Genomic DNA, 17,255 nt, shown 5'->3' with positions numbered 1-17,255 from the left:
AACCAGCACGTTTGCTGAGCTGCCTTAAAATACATTCACAAGTATTCCTCTGTGACATTGAAAAGTAGCAGACTGACCTGTGAGAAACTTTTAAAGTCATGACATAATCATCTGTGCTTCAATGAATTCTTCTAAACCACAGAGATCTTAGGCACGTAAACATGATTAAATAGAAACTTTTCTACAAAATAACCACCTTAGAATTTATGTTTAAATGATGTATTTTATAATTTATTCAGCTAATATTTTAAAAAATCTCACACTGTAACAACAGATCAGACAATAAAACAGTTTTACTTAAAATCCTTTAAACTGAACAGGCTAAAATATGACACTCACAATATGGCGGCGACGATTACGTACAATCCGAACCCTTACGGAGAATCCAATACTCTTTCGTCTGCGTTTTTTGGGATACGCCGATAAAAAATTCAAACATATCCTCCAGATTCCACCCGTTGAATTTTTGGTGGTCAAAAGTCAATTTCGGAGAAACTAATTCTGGAAGAAAAACATTTTTTTTGTTGCGGTTTATTCAATAAAATGTTGGGATACAACACGTTTTTAATCAAAAGAGTAAAAACTGCTTTTGATCTTCAAAGTTTCTGAACGGACAATTCACGGGGCATGACAGGAAGAAAAACACAATTGGTTCTTTGTGAGTCTTCTCTCAGCAACGGTTGGCGGATCTCGCCGTCAGTTAGCTTTCAAACCGCCCCCCTCCTAAACAGTGGACCAATCACGGCTTTTGTTTTGAGTTGTAGTAGGCGGGACTCCCCGGGAGCTGTCATCGGCGCCAGGTTGCAGACGGTTAGCAATGCAAGCCTCCTTCTCGGTTAGGAATACCATTGGGAAGCTTCAACTTCAGGTAATACTTCAACTCAGCTGCGCTGGGCAGGGACTGGGATCTAGTTTTTAAAACTGTATTTTTTTAGTTATGCGGTTTAGCGACATTTTAGCGAGTTTCAACGACTTGGCGTTAACGTTAGCTAACCTAGCAGCATTAGCAGCTATGCTAGGTAGCACCTTATGCATGTTAAGAGTTCTTTTCTAAATGTTTTTCAATGCCCATTTAAAGAGCAATTTATGGACACAGCTAGTTATTCCAAAACCGTCATTCTTCTGTGTGTTATTAGCATTTTATGACAAAAGCTAATCTATTGAGAGCATCCGAGAAGCTCAAAGCTCTTTGAATAGTTGCATGTCAAGAATGAAAAATGTTTTTAACTTTGTTCGCTTTCTTTGTGTAAGTGTTTTTGCTGACATGCGACTGCCTTTCTAATAAGGTTTAAAAGAGGCGAGACGCGCAATTATTGGCGCACAACTCTGCCTCTGTTGCAACTGTCAAAAATACAGGAAGATATTGCGTCATAAATTTATATAAAAGAAATATAAAAACAGTTCTTGACCCTTTCATACCTGATCAACCGCAGAGAGAGCTGTAAGGTGGGACACATGGAGGGGTTTAAAGATTTTACGTCACCTTACAGAGAATGTGCAGCCTCTTCATTTTCAGACAAGGCATATTTCATTTTTAAAATATGTATGTATTCATTTGTTTCTATTTCTTTTACTGCAATTTTGTACTGCACGACTTGGGGGTAATATAGCACAGTTGTATGGCAGGATTGCAGAAGATTACACAGAATGAGAGACCTTATCATTACACTGTCATCCAAGAGTAAAACGTTTGGACTTAATGTTTCATTTGTGATCACAAAGATTGATTGGCGTCCGTTTGAGGAACGCATCACATATAATAAGTAGGGCGACACTAAGGAGTAAATTTAAGCACCGCAGCTAAAATGTGTGCAATAAAAATACTTTGCATTGCTGATATAATTTCTGTAGGCGATTGTGACGTATTGTCAAGTCTCCATGCAGTCCTGTTGGTGTAACTATGTATACTTGTTTTAAACGGGCTCGGCTGACTGAAAGCTTTTGGAAATTGCTCATCCACGTCTGAAGATGCGTCTATTAAATTTGAAATGTTTTTTTTTTCATTATTATTATCGTTATTATTTGCATTCATCATCGCAAGGGAAAAGCTCGTTGAGTTAATGTTGTTGCCGATTGAAAACAGTTGAACTGCGCACAGTTCAGCTCAGTCGAAGCAGGAGCAAGGAGAGGGCAGGCGAGCAGAGGGATCGCTTTCGGCTTTATTATGCTCAATTTGATCGGTAATTGCCAAGCAAAGCGGTCGGACTCATGGTGAAGAGGAAGAAGACGTGCTCCGCCTCCGAAGACCTCGAAAATGGGTAAAAACGGGGTTGAAATCAACACTTTATTTAGAGGTCGAACGCAGCGAGCGGATCCTCTCGTCGTCGTTTCTGCAGGGCGCTAAACTGAAAAGCGCTCGCGTTTGGGATTTAGTTTGATTTATTGCGATATTATTGCATGTTTAAGACGAGGGATTCTCGGTAAAACACCCGCGCCAGTCGCCGAACAGCTTCCGTTGTTGATTTCGCTGCATTTCAGTTTGGTTAATTTCTACATTTTGGCGTTGTTTTGACGGGACTTGAAGAGGGGATTTGAAACAAACAGCGGCGGCCATGTTGAGAGACAGTGACCGTCGTCTTTAGAAGTTAATTTTGCCCAACGCGTCGCTCCTAATTGAACGATTTCCCTCTGAATGTGTCCCTGGCAGCATGACACTGGGCTCCAGGGAGGCGATCGGCGTCGATGGGAAGCCGAATCCGACCAGAAAGCTCGAAGGCTGCGGCGAGGAGGAGAGCGGAGAGCAGGCGAGCGACGAGCGCAGTACAAAGGGAGAGGAGCGAGTGGAAATTCTTAATCCATCAGCCACGGGTCCCAGCCCCGGTCCGGCCCCGGTCCTCCCCGGATCCCTGCCGAACCGGACCGGAGCGGCTTCGAACCCGCAGCCCCAGAGCTCCGCGGAATCCACCCCTCCGTGTCACGACCAGCATCATTTTCTGCGATCGAGCGTCCGACCTCCCAGCAAACGGATACGGAAGGATTCAATCGGATCCACCATCAATGGACACGGCGGGGCAAAATCGAAAGGTACAGAGGCTGATCAGCCCAAATGAAAACGTGGGCAGAGGCTGGATTAGCAGGTGGTCTGCTCCCACTTTCAGTCGTGTCACAGTGTGTGTTGTTTGTTTGTCTTTGATGTCTCAAGCTGAGAGTGCTTTTGTTGCTGTTTTAAGCCCGAGACACACTTGCAGGGTTTGACTCTGGGTGCACTTCTGGCAGCTCCAGCTGAAGTTACAACATCATTCTATTAAAAGGAGGAGAGACCAGAACTTACATTTCTATCAGGTTGTTCCTCGATACAGTCACACTTACCCAGGAACTGGCAACAACGCATCAACACACCTCCATGGAGCTGGAGAAACCATATATTTTTAGTTTCATTTTGTTTTTTGCATCAACATGAAAAGAAAAGTACAGCTAAATAAATCAGACTATTTTATGGCGGTAATTGAATTTACATCTTTGATGCATGTTTATTTAGTAAAAAATAGGGTTTATCTTAAAAGTAGAACATTACATAATCTTTCTTGTGAAGAAATTTTAGCCAACTGAAGAGTGTATCCGTGTACGCAGTGCTTGCTCGCCACTGTCTTTTTTGTGTGTTTTTTTATTTAGCATGAATTACTGCATGAATTTCATCAACCTGTGGTTCTGCCAAAGAGTTGAGGAAGCCCGGGTCGCTTTAGCAGCGACCTTCAGCTCATCTGCATGGCTGGTTCTGTTGTCTCCCACCTTCCTCCTGGATTCAAATGAGGTGGCTGACTAATCAAGCACATGGTTTTCACCTCGTGTGTTGGTACAAATGCCAGTGTTAAAAAAAAAGCACTTTTGCTTTTCAGCGATTTTAGAAAAGATAATTACATTTTCGTGGAAACATCACATCCACTTTTGATCCACTGACTCAGCCTGTCGCAGCAGTCCATGTTTCTGATTTGGTGTTGCCAGTTGTGTTTGTGTTTCACGCAGGTCAACAGAAAGCGTCAGCAATGAAGTGTGTTTTTAGTGTGGATACTTTTATGGCTTTGTGAATGATTTAATCAGTCCGCCCATCACTGCTGCCAGTAACACTGGTGAAATTCGATGCAGTGATGTAGTAATGCTGGGCTGAACAGCATTTTGGACAATATTGCATTTCTTATCATTAATTCACATTTCCCGCACTCGTGTTTTTAAATTTTTTTTGTTTTGTTTTTTTATCGACACTGTCCCTGAGTTTTAGTATCTCCTTCACTTAGGACAATAAAAATCAATCCATCTGTGCAAATGTATTGTTTGGCATGTTGAAATTGAATGCATTATACATGAAATATTGATTGAACACTTTGGTTGATCATTGAACAAAATGGAGTCTTTTTATTTTATTTATTTATTTTTTTAAGGACAGCCAAGTTTTGGCTACTTTCTGAAACAAACTTAAGGGTTTCTGTTTGGATCAGATTGCTAATAGTTATTTATCAGGCTTCCTTCCTCATGCTAACTAAAGGCAGATTTTAGCACTTTGATTTGTGCCAATAAAGACCATTTTTGTCACTAGTTCAGAGTAAATATGTGCAGGAAAATCCAGCTTCTGTGCATTTGAGATCCTGGCCCTGAGCTGCTGCCGTCTAGGAAATAGTTCAGAAAAAGGCAGGTTTGTTTTGGCTCTGGTCATATTTTTCTTTTTAAAAGCTGCCCTAAAAGTGTTGGCCCCTTAGATTAAACTGAATTAAATGTTTCGAGTGAGAAGAATTGGTCTGCTTTAACAAGTTTGACTGATGGCTTTCTTCCACTTACTGTTGGTTGAGGAAAAAAGGCTGCTATTTTCTTTCACGCATTTGTATGACATTTCAGCCATAATAACTCTTATTAATCTAGTTGTGCACATCTGTTTTTGAAGGGAGCTATTTTAAGCCGCTGCCTGCTTGCATTCAAACGGATTCGCTTTAGGAAAAGAACACCCTTTTCTGCCTGAAATCTAGTTTGCGTAACGTCACAGTTCTGAAACCTGAACTGAGATAGTGCGTACTTTAATGGCACCTGGCAATGTGCTTGGGTAAAAATTTGGCCAGTGGAGCCCACCACACGGTTGCTTTTGGACCAGTTCACTACAGGCCTGGCGGAGGGGATTGATTGCTTTTCCTGCCTGCTTGCCAGAGCTCAACCATGGAGATGTGAAGCTCTGCAGGTTGGACGCTGCAATGACAGTCTGCGGCTTAGTGGGCATTCATTTTTACATCCTCCAAATCACCCTTGTCGTGAAAATAGTTGGTTTTATGCTTTAAAAGTCAGACAGGCAGGTTAACCTCAATATTCTGGCGTTTTTAATGTGATCTGTACTTTTGTGCAGATCAAATTGAGTTCCTCTCTGTTTCTGTGCATCACAGGGGCAGAAAATGGTTCCTCTTCCCACGGGACAGTGGGACAATCTGTGGCCAGCTCCACAGGAGGCGTTTCCAAGACGCCTAAGGGGGGACAGGGCTCTACTGAGAAAGAGGAGCAAGGTGGGAACCAGAAGAGAGCCCGTCGGCAATGGGAGTCGTGGAGCGCGGAGGACAAAAACAGCTTCTTCGAGGGGCTCTATGAGGTGAGAACTCGCACCAAGAGGACTTTGTAAATCCCACATGTGATTTCCGTTTGATAGCCATCGTCACTCTTCCTGTCCTGCAGCACGGGAAGGATTTCGAGGCAATCCAGAACAACATTGCGATGAAGTACAAAAAGAGGGGAAAGCCGGCCAACATGGTGAAGAACAAAGAGCAGGTCCGCCATTTTTACTACCGCACCTGGCACAAGATCTCCAAACACATCGACTTTGCCAACGGTGAGATTCCTTTTCTCACTTTCATCCACAAACGCTGGATCTGACACAGGCTGCCCCGGCAGTCTGTTATGGCTGCCGGAGCCATCCAATTGGAGCTGTTTGTCACTTTGACGCAATGTTGTTACATTCAGCAGGAGAACAAGGGCGAGATCAAGTTTCCTGGTTTCTGCTTAGGGGTGTGGGGGTCCTCAATGTTTATGAATGAGGAACATGCATTTTATTTTAATGAGACATTTTACAGCACATAAATTAAACATGAATCTATTTAACATCTTCTGTATGTCATATATTGTCTTTGGGAAGACTTCCCTTTAAGCACAAGATAAAGAGGTTTAGGAGATAAGGCTGAAGTCACGTCCTCTCTGTGTTATGGCTGGGTTATCTCTGCGTAGCATACGCAGTCCCAGTCGCATCACACATGTGACATGTGTACCCTGTTTTTGTTTTCAGTTTACTCCCGTGTTTTGAAAAAATCGTCCCAAGAGCTGTACGGCCTCATCTGCTACGCTGAGCTGCGCAAAAAAGTCGGAGGACGTAAGTGGAAACCGTTCCTCGTGTTACAGCTGCTTGCAAAAAGTATCTGCAACTCTTCAGCTGTTTCACGTTGACTTTAGTCAATTTTGATTGATCATGTGATAGACCAACACAAAGAAGCACCTGAGTTTGAGGTGGAAGGAAAAGGAGACGATAACATCTGTATCTACCGCCGGCCCCCATACTACGATACTCCTGAATAAAATCTGCTGCAAGCTATCGCTTTTAGCAGGCGCCTAATTAATAAATAGATTTCGCCTAAATTTGTCTCAGTTTCAATCTAGCAGTGTGGAAAGAGTGTGGAAGTACTGCAAACCAAGGATAGTACTAATCAGAGAAACAAGAAGTAATTCCTTTAACAGACCAAATAAAAAGCATAACTAAGCAACATAAAAAAAATCAATTTTAGGTTTCTTTTTGAAACAGATCAGGATCTAACGATATTAAAGGGTAGAAAGTTCCAGACTGGGGGGGGAACAGTGGTAAAAATATCCTTTTATCTTACTTTGGTGGTTTAGACGGCCAACAGGCCCTGGCTAGCGACATAAAGCGCAAACCTTACAATCACACAGCAGGTCATCCGCGCAATTCCAATTTTTTGCAAAAATCTGGCTTTTTCTTTTTGCATATTTCTTCATGCTACTACTGAATGATGTGACTGCAATCAGACTTTTGTGTTTACAGATTATGAATCCAAAGCAACTTGCATGCACAAAAAAAGAATGTTGCACAGCAGCACACTGTTCACAGAAATAAAAGTACAGAAGAAGCTGTCAGTTTTATTCAGAGCTGACTGTTTGGCCACAAAATCATCAGAAAATGAAGGAAGCTAATAAAAAGGAACCACAACTCATAGCAAACGCCTTTTGTGGAGCCTTGACTGCAACTTCTGTAGGAAAGTCTGGTTGGCTTCGTAGTCAAGAAGAGTCAGTGACACTGACTTCTTTCATAATTTAATTTTAGATGTCACTAAGGCAAAAGTTGGATCAAGCTTTTGAAAACATTCGCGTACGTATCTGATTTAAAACCACTTATGGAAGTATAGCCAATAGGATTCTGGGAGGTCATTTTTGGATCGCATATTTCTGCTGTGTAAAACAACCTAAAAGTTCTTAGACAGAAGCTCTTACTTGTCAATGCACTGCTATAGAAAATGATGACGAACCAGAGTTACTGGAAAAGCAACAGCGTCACCAGTGTCTTTAGGACTTAGTCAGGAAACACGCTCAAGTTTTCTGAACAACTAAGGATGATTACATAAAATTATGCTCTACATTGTGTTGGTCTATCACATAAAATCCCAAAAAAATCAGGAGATCTGTGTTAGATTCATTAGGCTGGGGTTAAATTTGTCATGGGGGACTACCACACCTCTGGGACGATGACATAACTAGCTCTGGTTTACTGTTTTGCATTTTGACAGTGATGGATGAGAAGAACGTGGCAAAGCTGAATGAACTCATCCAGCAGGGGTAAGGATTCATCAAAACAACTGACAAGTAGTTAAATTAACTTTTACAAACAAACAAAACAAAACAACAAAACTTCTGTTTTATGTAGAGCCACCACCGTGCGTTCCAAAGGGAGAAACCTCAGAATCAAAGCCCCCATGTGTCGCGCACTGAAGAAACTCTGCGATCCAGACGGTGAGCATTGCAAACGGCAAACATGTGCGCCGCAAAATGGATAAACGTCAACAAAAGGTGGTTTATAAGCATACTTATAACAATCACTTCAAAATGAAAAATAAAAACAGAACTTCCACTACACTTTCTACACCAGGTGGATGAAATACTAGTGATTGTCTGGCCGCTCTCATTCTCCACGTGGATAAAAAGTTGTGTTTGTTTCTGCCACTCGGTCCTGTTTCTGCAGGGGTGAGTGATGAAGAAGATCAGAAGCCGGTTCGTCTCCCTCTGAAGGTGGCAGTGGAGCTCCAACCTCGCAGTAATCACTCCTGGGCCCGTGTTCAGAGCTTAGCCTACAATCCCCGCCTCAGGTAAGATGTTAAAAATACATATTATCCTAAAGTTGAGAGAAATCAATATGTTACATCTAGAGTAACATACCACTACTATTTAATTCTCATTTCTGCATATTGTAATGAGAAGAAGGGAACACGACTTGTGTCGTTTACTTAGACGTTTCTGTTTAAATTTTCCAGCTGCGAAGTTCAGTGATTCATCACCTTTTTGTTTTTTTTTGTTTTTTTTTTTTGAAAAGGAAGCGGTTTGATTTCCTGTTTGAGTATTTTCTAGCTTTTCAGATGTTCCCTGTCTGCAGCTGTAGCTTCTGAGGTTACAGTAATACTCAACTCTGTTGTGTACAGGAATCATAGGCATGTTTCCCCTGTTGTTTAATGATTTAATAGAAAAATTTTTCTACAATTATTCCAACCCATTCAATAAATTTCAATATTATTGAAAAACCTATTTATTTTTGGAACTTTATGGTTTACTTGAGACACATTATATAGATTAGTTGCACATGAATGGATATTTTCTTTTTTCTGTTAATTCTGATGTAATATTCCAATTTTAAATATTATGTTTTCATTAAATATGTCAATTAATTACTACTAATCAAAGGCGACTCTAAACAGGTGGGTTTTTAAAGGAACTCAGTGTTTCAGGATGTTTGCAGTTTGTTGAAAGTTTATCCAGATTTGTGGGTCATAGAAACTGAATGCTGCTTACTTGTGTTTGGTAAAATTACTAATAACATATTATTAATAATTATTAGTAAATGTAAATACAATTGATAGATCAAAAAGAAACTTGGTTTAATGAAAATAAGTTGAAACATAAATCTGCCAGAGGTATGAATGACTTTGGGATCGACTGCGTCACATGAGTAAAATCTATGTAAAAGAGGCATTCTTTATCGCATCAACTTGAAAATCAGCAGCTAAATGTTTTGTTTTGTCTTTTACAACGCAGGATGGTGGTGGAGCTCCACAGGAAAGTCTCCTGCCTCATCGAGTATCTGAAACAGAAGTGGGCGTACCAAGACCAGCGAATTGTATCCTAGAAAACACATCGTGTGTCACTGTTTGCACTCCATTTTGGAGGCTGTTCATGAAAAACCCGCTTCCACCGTAGCGGCTTTGCCTCAAAGTGGTAAAGATCTCAGAGTGGGTTTTTAACCCTCTCAGGCTCAAATTACTTGAAAAGACTGTTTAAGTTGTTGCAAATCTGCAACCCCTGCCTGGAGAGGGTTAATCTGCGGTGCCGTTTGTTGTCCTTAACGCCGATTCTCCAGCTGAAGAGCCTCATGGAGAGGGAGGCTCTCGAGGGCAGCAGCCTGGACTCCCCCAGTAAAGCTCATCAACAGGAGCTCAATCTGTTCCCTGCCGAGAGCAGCACCCTGACCACGCTGCCTGGCGTGGCTCGGGTGGTCCACTCCAAGGCCTCTTGCACCGTTCATTGGTTAGAGAGCGGCAAGAGCCGGCCCAATGCTAAGGAGCTGCCGGCGGTCCAGATCCTGGGCATCCAAAGTGCTCCGCCTCCGCGGGGTGGCAGCAAATCGGGACGGGGAGGTTCCACTACTGCCACTGCCAACGCTTTCGCAGCCGTCCAAGCTGACGGCCGCCGGACTGAGCCCCCCAACCCCGAACCATCTCCAGACGGTTCCGGAAAGGTAGAGGAGAAGAAACCTCTGCCTGTTTCTGTTTCCTGTCAGCAGACAGAAGAAGGCAATGGGACAGGTTCTACAGAGACAGGCCTGGAGGTCAACGGCGGTGCAGAAACCCAATCAGAGCAGTGCAAAGAGGAGCAGCAGCCGGGCGGCTCTTCTTCAGATTTAACCCAGGCTCCGTCAGCGAAACTTGCGGCGACCGGCTCAGAGGAGAACGCGTCGCAGGGTGCCGCACCGCCGGCTAAAGAACGCAGCGTGGAACAGATCAGAGAGGAGGGCTGGAGCGCCCGCGACGCCGAGAACGTCACTCTGGCTGAGCTCTATCTGATGTTTGGGAAGCCAGGGAAGCTGCAGCTGGAATACGAGTGGCAACCAGCCGCAGTTCCTTCCAGCAACCAGGAGAACGGGCAAGCTCCAGAGACGCCCAAACCCAACAGGACACACAGGGTTCTACGCTGCCTGCTGAAGCTGGTTTCCACCGAGATCAACCCTAAACCTCTGGTAAGGACCCAAACACGCAACAACCTTTATACATTATAGTTCCTGTTTATATTTAAGGTTAAAGATAATCAGAGGTTTTCTAGACAGAAGTGTGTGTGGCCTTACTAACAACAAAGAGTCGAGGTGCTCCAGATGCAGGGATAAAAGGTTGGATGTAAAATGATTTAAAGGAGGAAATTGTATCAACCTTAAAAACAAAGTTCAGGGTAAAAGTACTGAGCATAACTATGACGATCTCAATCTTAATTAATTGATTTCTTTCATTTTATCACAAAGTATTTATTCATGCTTCAGGATTTCAAGACCACAAACATAAGAGTTAGTGCTATTGTGGAGCGCTAACTCTTAAAACTCTTAAAATTTTAAAGGTTTAACAAAAAACAGAAAAGTTTATGTTGTTAATGATCTTATATCTTGTCCACAAGCAGCCAGGTCTTTAAAAACACTAATATCTTCACCGCATTGTTTAAAAAATATATTGTACACACAGGATTGGTTTCAGAAAAGTTTTCATTCACATTAAGCTGCATACATCTGCCCCTGAGCGTTGCTTTAACCCAGCCAAACCCATAGGGTGCAGTGTAGTGCAAAGCTAAAGAATGACAGCCAATCAGATTGCTTCAAAACAACCATCGCTTCCTTAGGAATTAAACATGGCTCCAAGAGCCATTTCTATGGGAAAAAAATTATATATATATATATATATGTATGTATATATATATATATATATATATATATATATATATATATATATATGTATGTATATATATATATACATACATATATATATATATATATATATATATATATATATATATATATATATATATATATGTATGTATATATATATATATATATATACATACATATATATATATATATATATATATATATATATATATATATATATATATATATAAGTATATGTTGAACTACTTTTGAGAGAGTATTAGAATGTAAAGTTAATAAAACACAAGTATGTGGATATTTTGACACATTGTTTGTCGCAGGCACCCTAAATTTTCCAAGGCACACACAGAAACATAAATATAGTTTTCTCAAATCTCCACTTCAGTCAGAGTTTTCATAAATAATTGTTTTTAGTTATATTAAACTGAGTTTCCATGTGCATGAAAGGCCAAAGTGAATAAAAATGCCTTAGTTTTCCCAGACATCTGACTACATGTGTGGAGTAGAACACCTAAATTAGTAGTGATTTGCATTTTTGATCCACAGGCCCCAGAGGTGTGCTCCACCGCCACGTCTCCTCTTAAGGCTGGTCCGGATGAGCAGAACCAGACGCTAACGCCTCCAGGGAAGAGTCCGGTCGCAGGCGTCCGCAGCCCCAGCTTCGGGCGGCAGCAGGCGTCCGTCCGGGGCGCCAGGACCCACCCGCCAAACACAGCTGCTGCCTCTGGTATTTCTGACTTTTGTGGCACCGACATGACAACTATGTCTGGAGCCGACTAGAAACGTAAAAGTTGTCGGAGACTGGAATCACACTTACTCGAAATGTTTTATTTCCTCACCTCCCCAGGTGGGCGCAACCTGCCTCGGTCCCTGCTGGGATCGCCTGGCGACGGCGAGGGCAGCGTGTTCGCCGTTCCCACCACGCTGCCCCCCAACAGCTCGCGGCACAGCCGGATGTTCTCCCCCAACAAGGAGGCCCAGCTGGCCTTCAGGCAGCAGCTGGACTCCATCAGCGTAAGAGCGAGCGACGCATCACTTCGACATCCCGTTCATTCATTCTCTACGCCCAGTGCTGACCCGGGTGCTTCTTTCTTTCAGATGCAGTCAGATCTTTTTCTTTCCAGACAGAGAAAACCTCGCAATAGACAGTTTCGGAAACCTCTTGTAGTTCAGGTATTGATGGAAAGACCAGCTCAATATTTCTGCGTAGATCAGTAAAAATGAGCCTGATTGGTTACTTAAAATCTTAATTTTGTGCATTTTTTATGATTCACAGCGAACCCTTCTGCCCAGGACGACAGGAGACACTCCTCAGCACGTCTGCTCCTTCTCCATTCTCTCCAACTCCTCCGCCACAGGTACAGACACGTTTTTCCTCATAGTGATCTATATTTGTAATTATAGTTCCAGTTCTTGGACGTTGATAGGGTAAAGCTGCTTATTTTTTAAGTCGCAGTTAAATAAATGGCTCGATTTCCTCTTTTACCACAACAACTTTAAGTGCTTGCTCGCTCACTTCCTGTTTCCTCCCCCAGGAACCGGATCCTTCCGGCCAATCAACACTCGCCTGGCTCCGACCCCCCGCCCTCCCATGACCAAAACTTCACCTCCTGCGTCCAGCTCAGCAACACCCAGCCAGCTCTCCAGTACAAATTTTTATTCAACAATTTATTTCATGACTTCCTCCCCCGGCCCCCATTTTGGGATTATATTGCCCAGTCTTGACACTACTTTCAGTTCCCACTCATATGCTCATGCTAATGCTGAAATGCGGTGCACTCTGTGTTCCCGATAGACGCTCTCTCAGGTGCCATCGACCTGGCAGCAAAGTCCGCAGGCATCATCCCAGGCAGCCCCTGCCGGGACTTGGATTCTCTGGCTGTCAACGCTGCCGTCCTCACAGCAACACCCATTGTTGATGCTGCACCAGACGCCCAGCTCCTCCAGCAAAACGTCCCAGAGGTACGCAGCAAGCACACACACACACACACACACACACACACACACACACACACACACACACACACATAGATATTCATCAACACCTTCCAGTTGATCTCATTAAAGAACTGATGCAATAAATGTGCAGACGGGTGTAAAGATGTTTATAAGTTAATGTCAAGTCATGATAGATACTTTTCAGGGTTAAAATGATGGAACTGAAGAATTTTGCACATATGAAGAATCTTTAACACTTTCAATCCCTGCTTGTTGTTTGCTTGATGAATATCTGCATTTCCTTTGTACTTATTAGAGCAATTTTTATGTTGGTTTTTATGTAGAAGATTGTCTCTCTTCCCTTGTATCCTATCTCACTAACTTCTTTCCTAGATCCAGGCGTTCTTTTGTTTCTCCCTTCTCTTCGTGCCCTTCATCCTGATCTTTGTTTATTGTTTATTTACTGTTTCATACAAGTTCTGGATTTAAACGAGACCCGTCGTAGAAATATCATAACTTTTAATTAATTGTGAACTTCAGTATTTTTTGCTCGTGCTAGATATATGTGGTTAGGATAACATGTCCATCCCTCAGTCCATCCAACCTGAAGACTAGAAATTGCTTCTGTAGCCGTTTTCTTTTTTTGTATTTTACAAATAATAAATTATAAATTCACTTTGGAGTTTGTTTTTTTTACGTGAAAAATGTATTGCAGCCTTGACTGGGGTTTGAAATACTCACTCATACAGTTCAGCAGATAACCTGTTGAGACCCGCCATAGAAACGCTGTTTCGTCTTGTGTGTTTTATCACGGGGCTGAATGATGACGCTCATTGTTTCCACAGAACGGTCTGCCGCCTCCGTCTCCTGGCGGGGCAGGCAGCGGGGACTCGCTCCTCTCCCCACCCAGCGTCGCCTCGCTGCTCGACATCTCTCTGCCCGGCCCCCCTGAAGAGGCCCTCACCCCCGGCGAGCCCCAAACGCACATCAGCGACTCCATAATCGAGCTCGCCATTAACTCCACAAACTACGGTACGTGTCATTCGGACTCCCACATGCCGACTCTTTAAAAATGATTTTTTCCCCCCCTTTCCTTTGCCTTGGTGTTGATGCGGTAATAAAAAGGCATCGTGTTTTCTTGCAGGTGAAGAGGCTGCTCTCTCTCCAGCCAAGCTGGGTAACGGTGACCCCTCCAAGCTGTTGGCCTCGTCTCCTTCTGTCAGCCCGTCCAGGGGCTGGATCCCGTCGCCCAGCCACGACCCCCAGTGGTACCCCAGCGACTCCTCAGACTCCACGCTGGGCTGCCTCCTATGTAAACCTTTTTTATCTGCTCATAGTTTATAGTTCATAGATAAATTACTCCTTTTTAATAAGCTGGTTGTGTTTCCACAAGGTCAGAAATCTAACATGCTGAATCACCTTAGTGTAAAATCAGAACAACAATCATAGTTGGAGTTGATGTTTAAAAACCTCTTTGCTCTCAGGTATTTATACTTTAACATATGACAGAATCTCAGCTGCGATGGCAAAAGAAGGAAAGAAAAACATTTTTGTTCCTCATATTTGCTGCTCTGCATATTGACTCACTCCCCTGCTTTACTTTTCTTTTTTCCCTTCCAGCCAGCATGGTTTCCCCTGATAAGAGCAGGCGGACCACCCTCACCCCCTCTGGCCCCTCGAGCGGCACCGCTTTGCTCGGTCCTAGTCTCCTGGACTGCAACTCCCATGACTCCTTTCAGTCCCGTGGCCTTCCTGACGTGACGGAGGTAAAACAATAACAATCTTCCTGATCTCATTTCCACATTTACTCCTCAAGCCGTCTCCTCACATCTCAGGGTGAATAAAGGTGGTGACAACCAGCAGAAGTATTGTAAACTGTTAGTGAATGTGACTCATCACTGATGATTTAACCAGGGCTTTAGGCACTTTTTGCCATCTAAATATTAATTTATCTTTTTTTTTTTTATGGTTGGTATTGCAGATGGACACTCAGCTTGCCTGCATGATGAGCGAGAGCAGCGTGGACTACATCGCTCGCTTCAACGACCTGGCTCAGGAGCTGGCTGTCACCGAGCCCTCCATCCCTCCTCCGTGACGAACAGAGCCATCTGGAGGACGCACGGCTGTCCCACCGCCTCGGACCGCCGCGGAGACAGCCTGACCTCCCCCTCAAAGCCATCCTTGCCCTGGAGTATAAGTGCAATAATAACAGAGAAGCCAGAGCTCTGGTTTCCTCTGAACTGTTCTTTAAGGTAAAAAGAAAGAAAAAGAAAAAAAAAAAAACAACAACACCCTTTAAAATCATAAACACTTTAGATGAATCACCGTGTTTACAAAACACAGCCTCGTCTTCTACAAGAATACTATGCCATATCCGAACAAAAATATTTCTACCAGTCTGTCTCATCCGCCTCCATATGTCTCGTGTGTTTTTCTACTCTTACATCGATCCCCGAAAATGTGGAAGACCATCAAAATGTGCAGGAGCCCAACCTGAAGTGTGGTTTATTTCTTTCTGTCAAACATCTAGCAGTAAGTCGTAGGTTGAGCACGATGAGGCGCTCGCACTAATGAAGTTGTAGACGTGTAGCAAAGTCCAGCGACGGCGTCCATCGTTGTGCCCCACATTTCGCACGTTCGTCATATCCGTTCGAGTTTTCTCGCTCTGTCTGAACCTGGCTTTATTTCTTACAGCCGCTCACCGAATGGCAGCTCGTTAATTAGGTGATATTTTTGTAGCTTGCAGGCTTGGAATCAGCTGAGATGAGCTGCTTTGTCAGTATTTTGCAGATCACAAAAAAAACAACCAAATGTTCAAATAGCAGTGTCGGTTGTCAGATGGTTTGCTGTTGGCATGAAGCTGAAAAGACTAATTTCAGCAAATTTTTTTTTTTTTTAGTCCTTTTAAATTTTTTTTTTTTTACATTCGTTAGCTGGCGCTTTATTTTTGTATGAATTGTGCAGATTTTGAATGCTTTTTCCAATATGAACGCACCTGGATTATCGAGATTATTAACCGTGAATCTTGTTCTGTGGTGCTTTTCCCTCCCATCAGCCATGTTTCTGTTTAGTTTACACTTAACTGAAAAAGCATAAAAGCAAACAGAAGAATGTAATGACTCAAACACTAAACCCATAATAGATTATTTGCTTAATTTAAGTTTTTCCCCCCTTTTTCATCATTAAAACAACTCCCTGAAGATTAATCCCCCTTTGACTGTTACTAAATTATACTAAAACACTATTGCTAAAATCAACAAGATTGGCTTCTGAACTTGTTCGTACTTTGACATCATGTCACTCTAATTAAGACAACAGGTTCCTCTTTATCCGTGCAGTGTTTTGTAACATGTATCCTGCTGTTAGCCTACAGTTGGTGCATTCAGGGTTTATATTTGCGAATATCTTCTGCGCGGCGTCATACGTTAGTACAAACTGCAGGACAGCTTTTTATCATCATTCCACTAAAGTAATCTGAAGATGTCGCGTTTTTTTAGCGCCTCGGTGGCTTTGACTTCACATTGTGGAAGCTCTGCGATGTGGAGGACATTCAAAAATTAGCTTCAATTTGTGACACTAGAGTCTCTCTATATGTATAAGGAATAAAAGGCAGGCTTTGTATTTTCATCTGGAACGCTTTTTCTGTTGAAGGATTTGTACAAATGTTAATTCCAATATTCTCTGCGCCCGTGTAACATAATGTAAAAAAATTATATTTGGACTATTTATTAACATTTCTTAAGGTGTTTTTCCTCTGTTTAACTTAATATTAAGGTGTCATCTTAAAAGGATAAACCTGTTTTAAGTTTTGTAAGAGCTGTTTTTATTCAGTGTATAAAGAGAGATGCAAGATCTGCTTGTCGTTTCTTGTGCTAATTGTCCCAGACGTGGGACGTTGATGGCAGTTTCAAGAGTTTCGACTTTTTCACGGATCCGTAGATCTGCCGTAAATACTAAAACACCTTTGATTTTAGGTGAACTTTAAGTTGTGAAAACGTTCATTTAGCTGCAAGCCTTTCACACCGCACCAATTTAAATAAATAAACCAAGGGTTTATATTTGCCTGACATCAGTGTGTGTGCACACACCTCCAAATTGTATGCAAATTGGAAAGTAACAGTGAATCAACAGAAATGTACTGAATGCAGGAGACTGAAAG

At 42.5% G+C, this 17,255-nt stretch overlaps 1 protein-coding gene across 2 annotated transcripts; it reads left to right on the top strand.

The window, feature by feature from the left end:
- The first annotated feature begins 479 nt into the window (after positions 1-479).
- On the top strand, positions 480-16,948 carry cramp1 (cramped chromatin regulator homolog 1). 2 transcript variants are annotated; one of them, XM_055035304.1, is made up of 20 exons: positions 480-868; positions 2,648-3,024; positions 5,361-5,560; positions 5,644-5,797; positions 6,248-6,331; positions 7,755-7,803; positions 7,892-7,977; positions 8,207-8,330; positions 9,271-9,352; positions 9,593-10,468; positions 11,705-11,885; positions 12,006-12,172; positions 12,257-12,331; positions 12,435-12,516; positions 12,694-12,804; positions 12,954-13,120; positions 13,942-14,128; positions 14,241-14,408; positions 14,717-14,862; positions 15,078-16,948. In XM_055035304.1, the coding sequence occupies exons 2-20, from the start codon at positions 2,649-2,651 to the stop codon at positions 15,189-15,191; spliced, it is 3,429 nt and encodes a 1,142-aa protein (XP_054891279.1). In that variant the 5' UTR covers positions 480-868; position 2,648; the 3' UTR covers positions 15,192-16,948. The 2 variants fall into 2 exon arrangements, with proteins under 2 accessions (XP_054891279.1, XP_054891278.1); XM_055035303.1 differs by lacking the exon at positions 480-868 and adding an exon at positions 2,114-2,258.
- The last annotated feature ends 307 nt before the right edge of the window (positions 16,949-17,255 follow it).

The sequence above is a fragment of the Poeciliopsis prolifica genome, unplaced genomic scaffold (genome assembly GCF_027474105.1).
Source record: "Poeciliopsis prolifica strain line A6 unplaced genomic scaffold, Auburn_PproV2 SCAFFOLD010, whole genome shotgun sequence".
Classification (NCBI taxonomy): Eukaryota; Metazoa; Chordata; class Actinopteri; order Cyprinodontiformes; family Poeciliidae; genus Poeciliopsis; species Poeciliopsis prolifica.
This window is presented reverse-complemented; position numbering and strand designations above follow the sequence as displayed.

Coding starts and splice junctions, on each gene's coding strand:
- cramp1 (XM_055035303.1), top strand. CDS start 2,209: ATGGTGAAGAGGAAGAAGACGTGCTCCGCCTCCGAAGACCTCGAAAAT. Junction 3,025..5,360: donor CGGCGGGGCAAAATCGAAAG/GTACAGAGGCTG, acceptor TGTGCATCACAG/GGGCAGAAAATGGTTCCTCT. Junction 14,129..14,240: donor CATTAACTCCACAAACTACG/GTACGTGTCATT, acceptor GTTTTCTTGCAG/GTGAAGAGGCTGCTCTCTCT.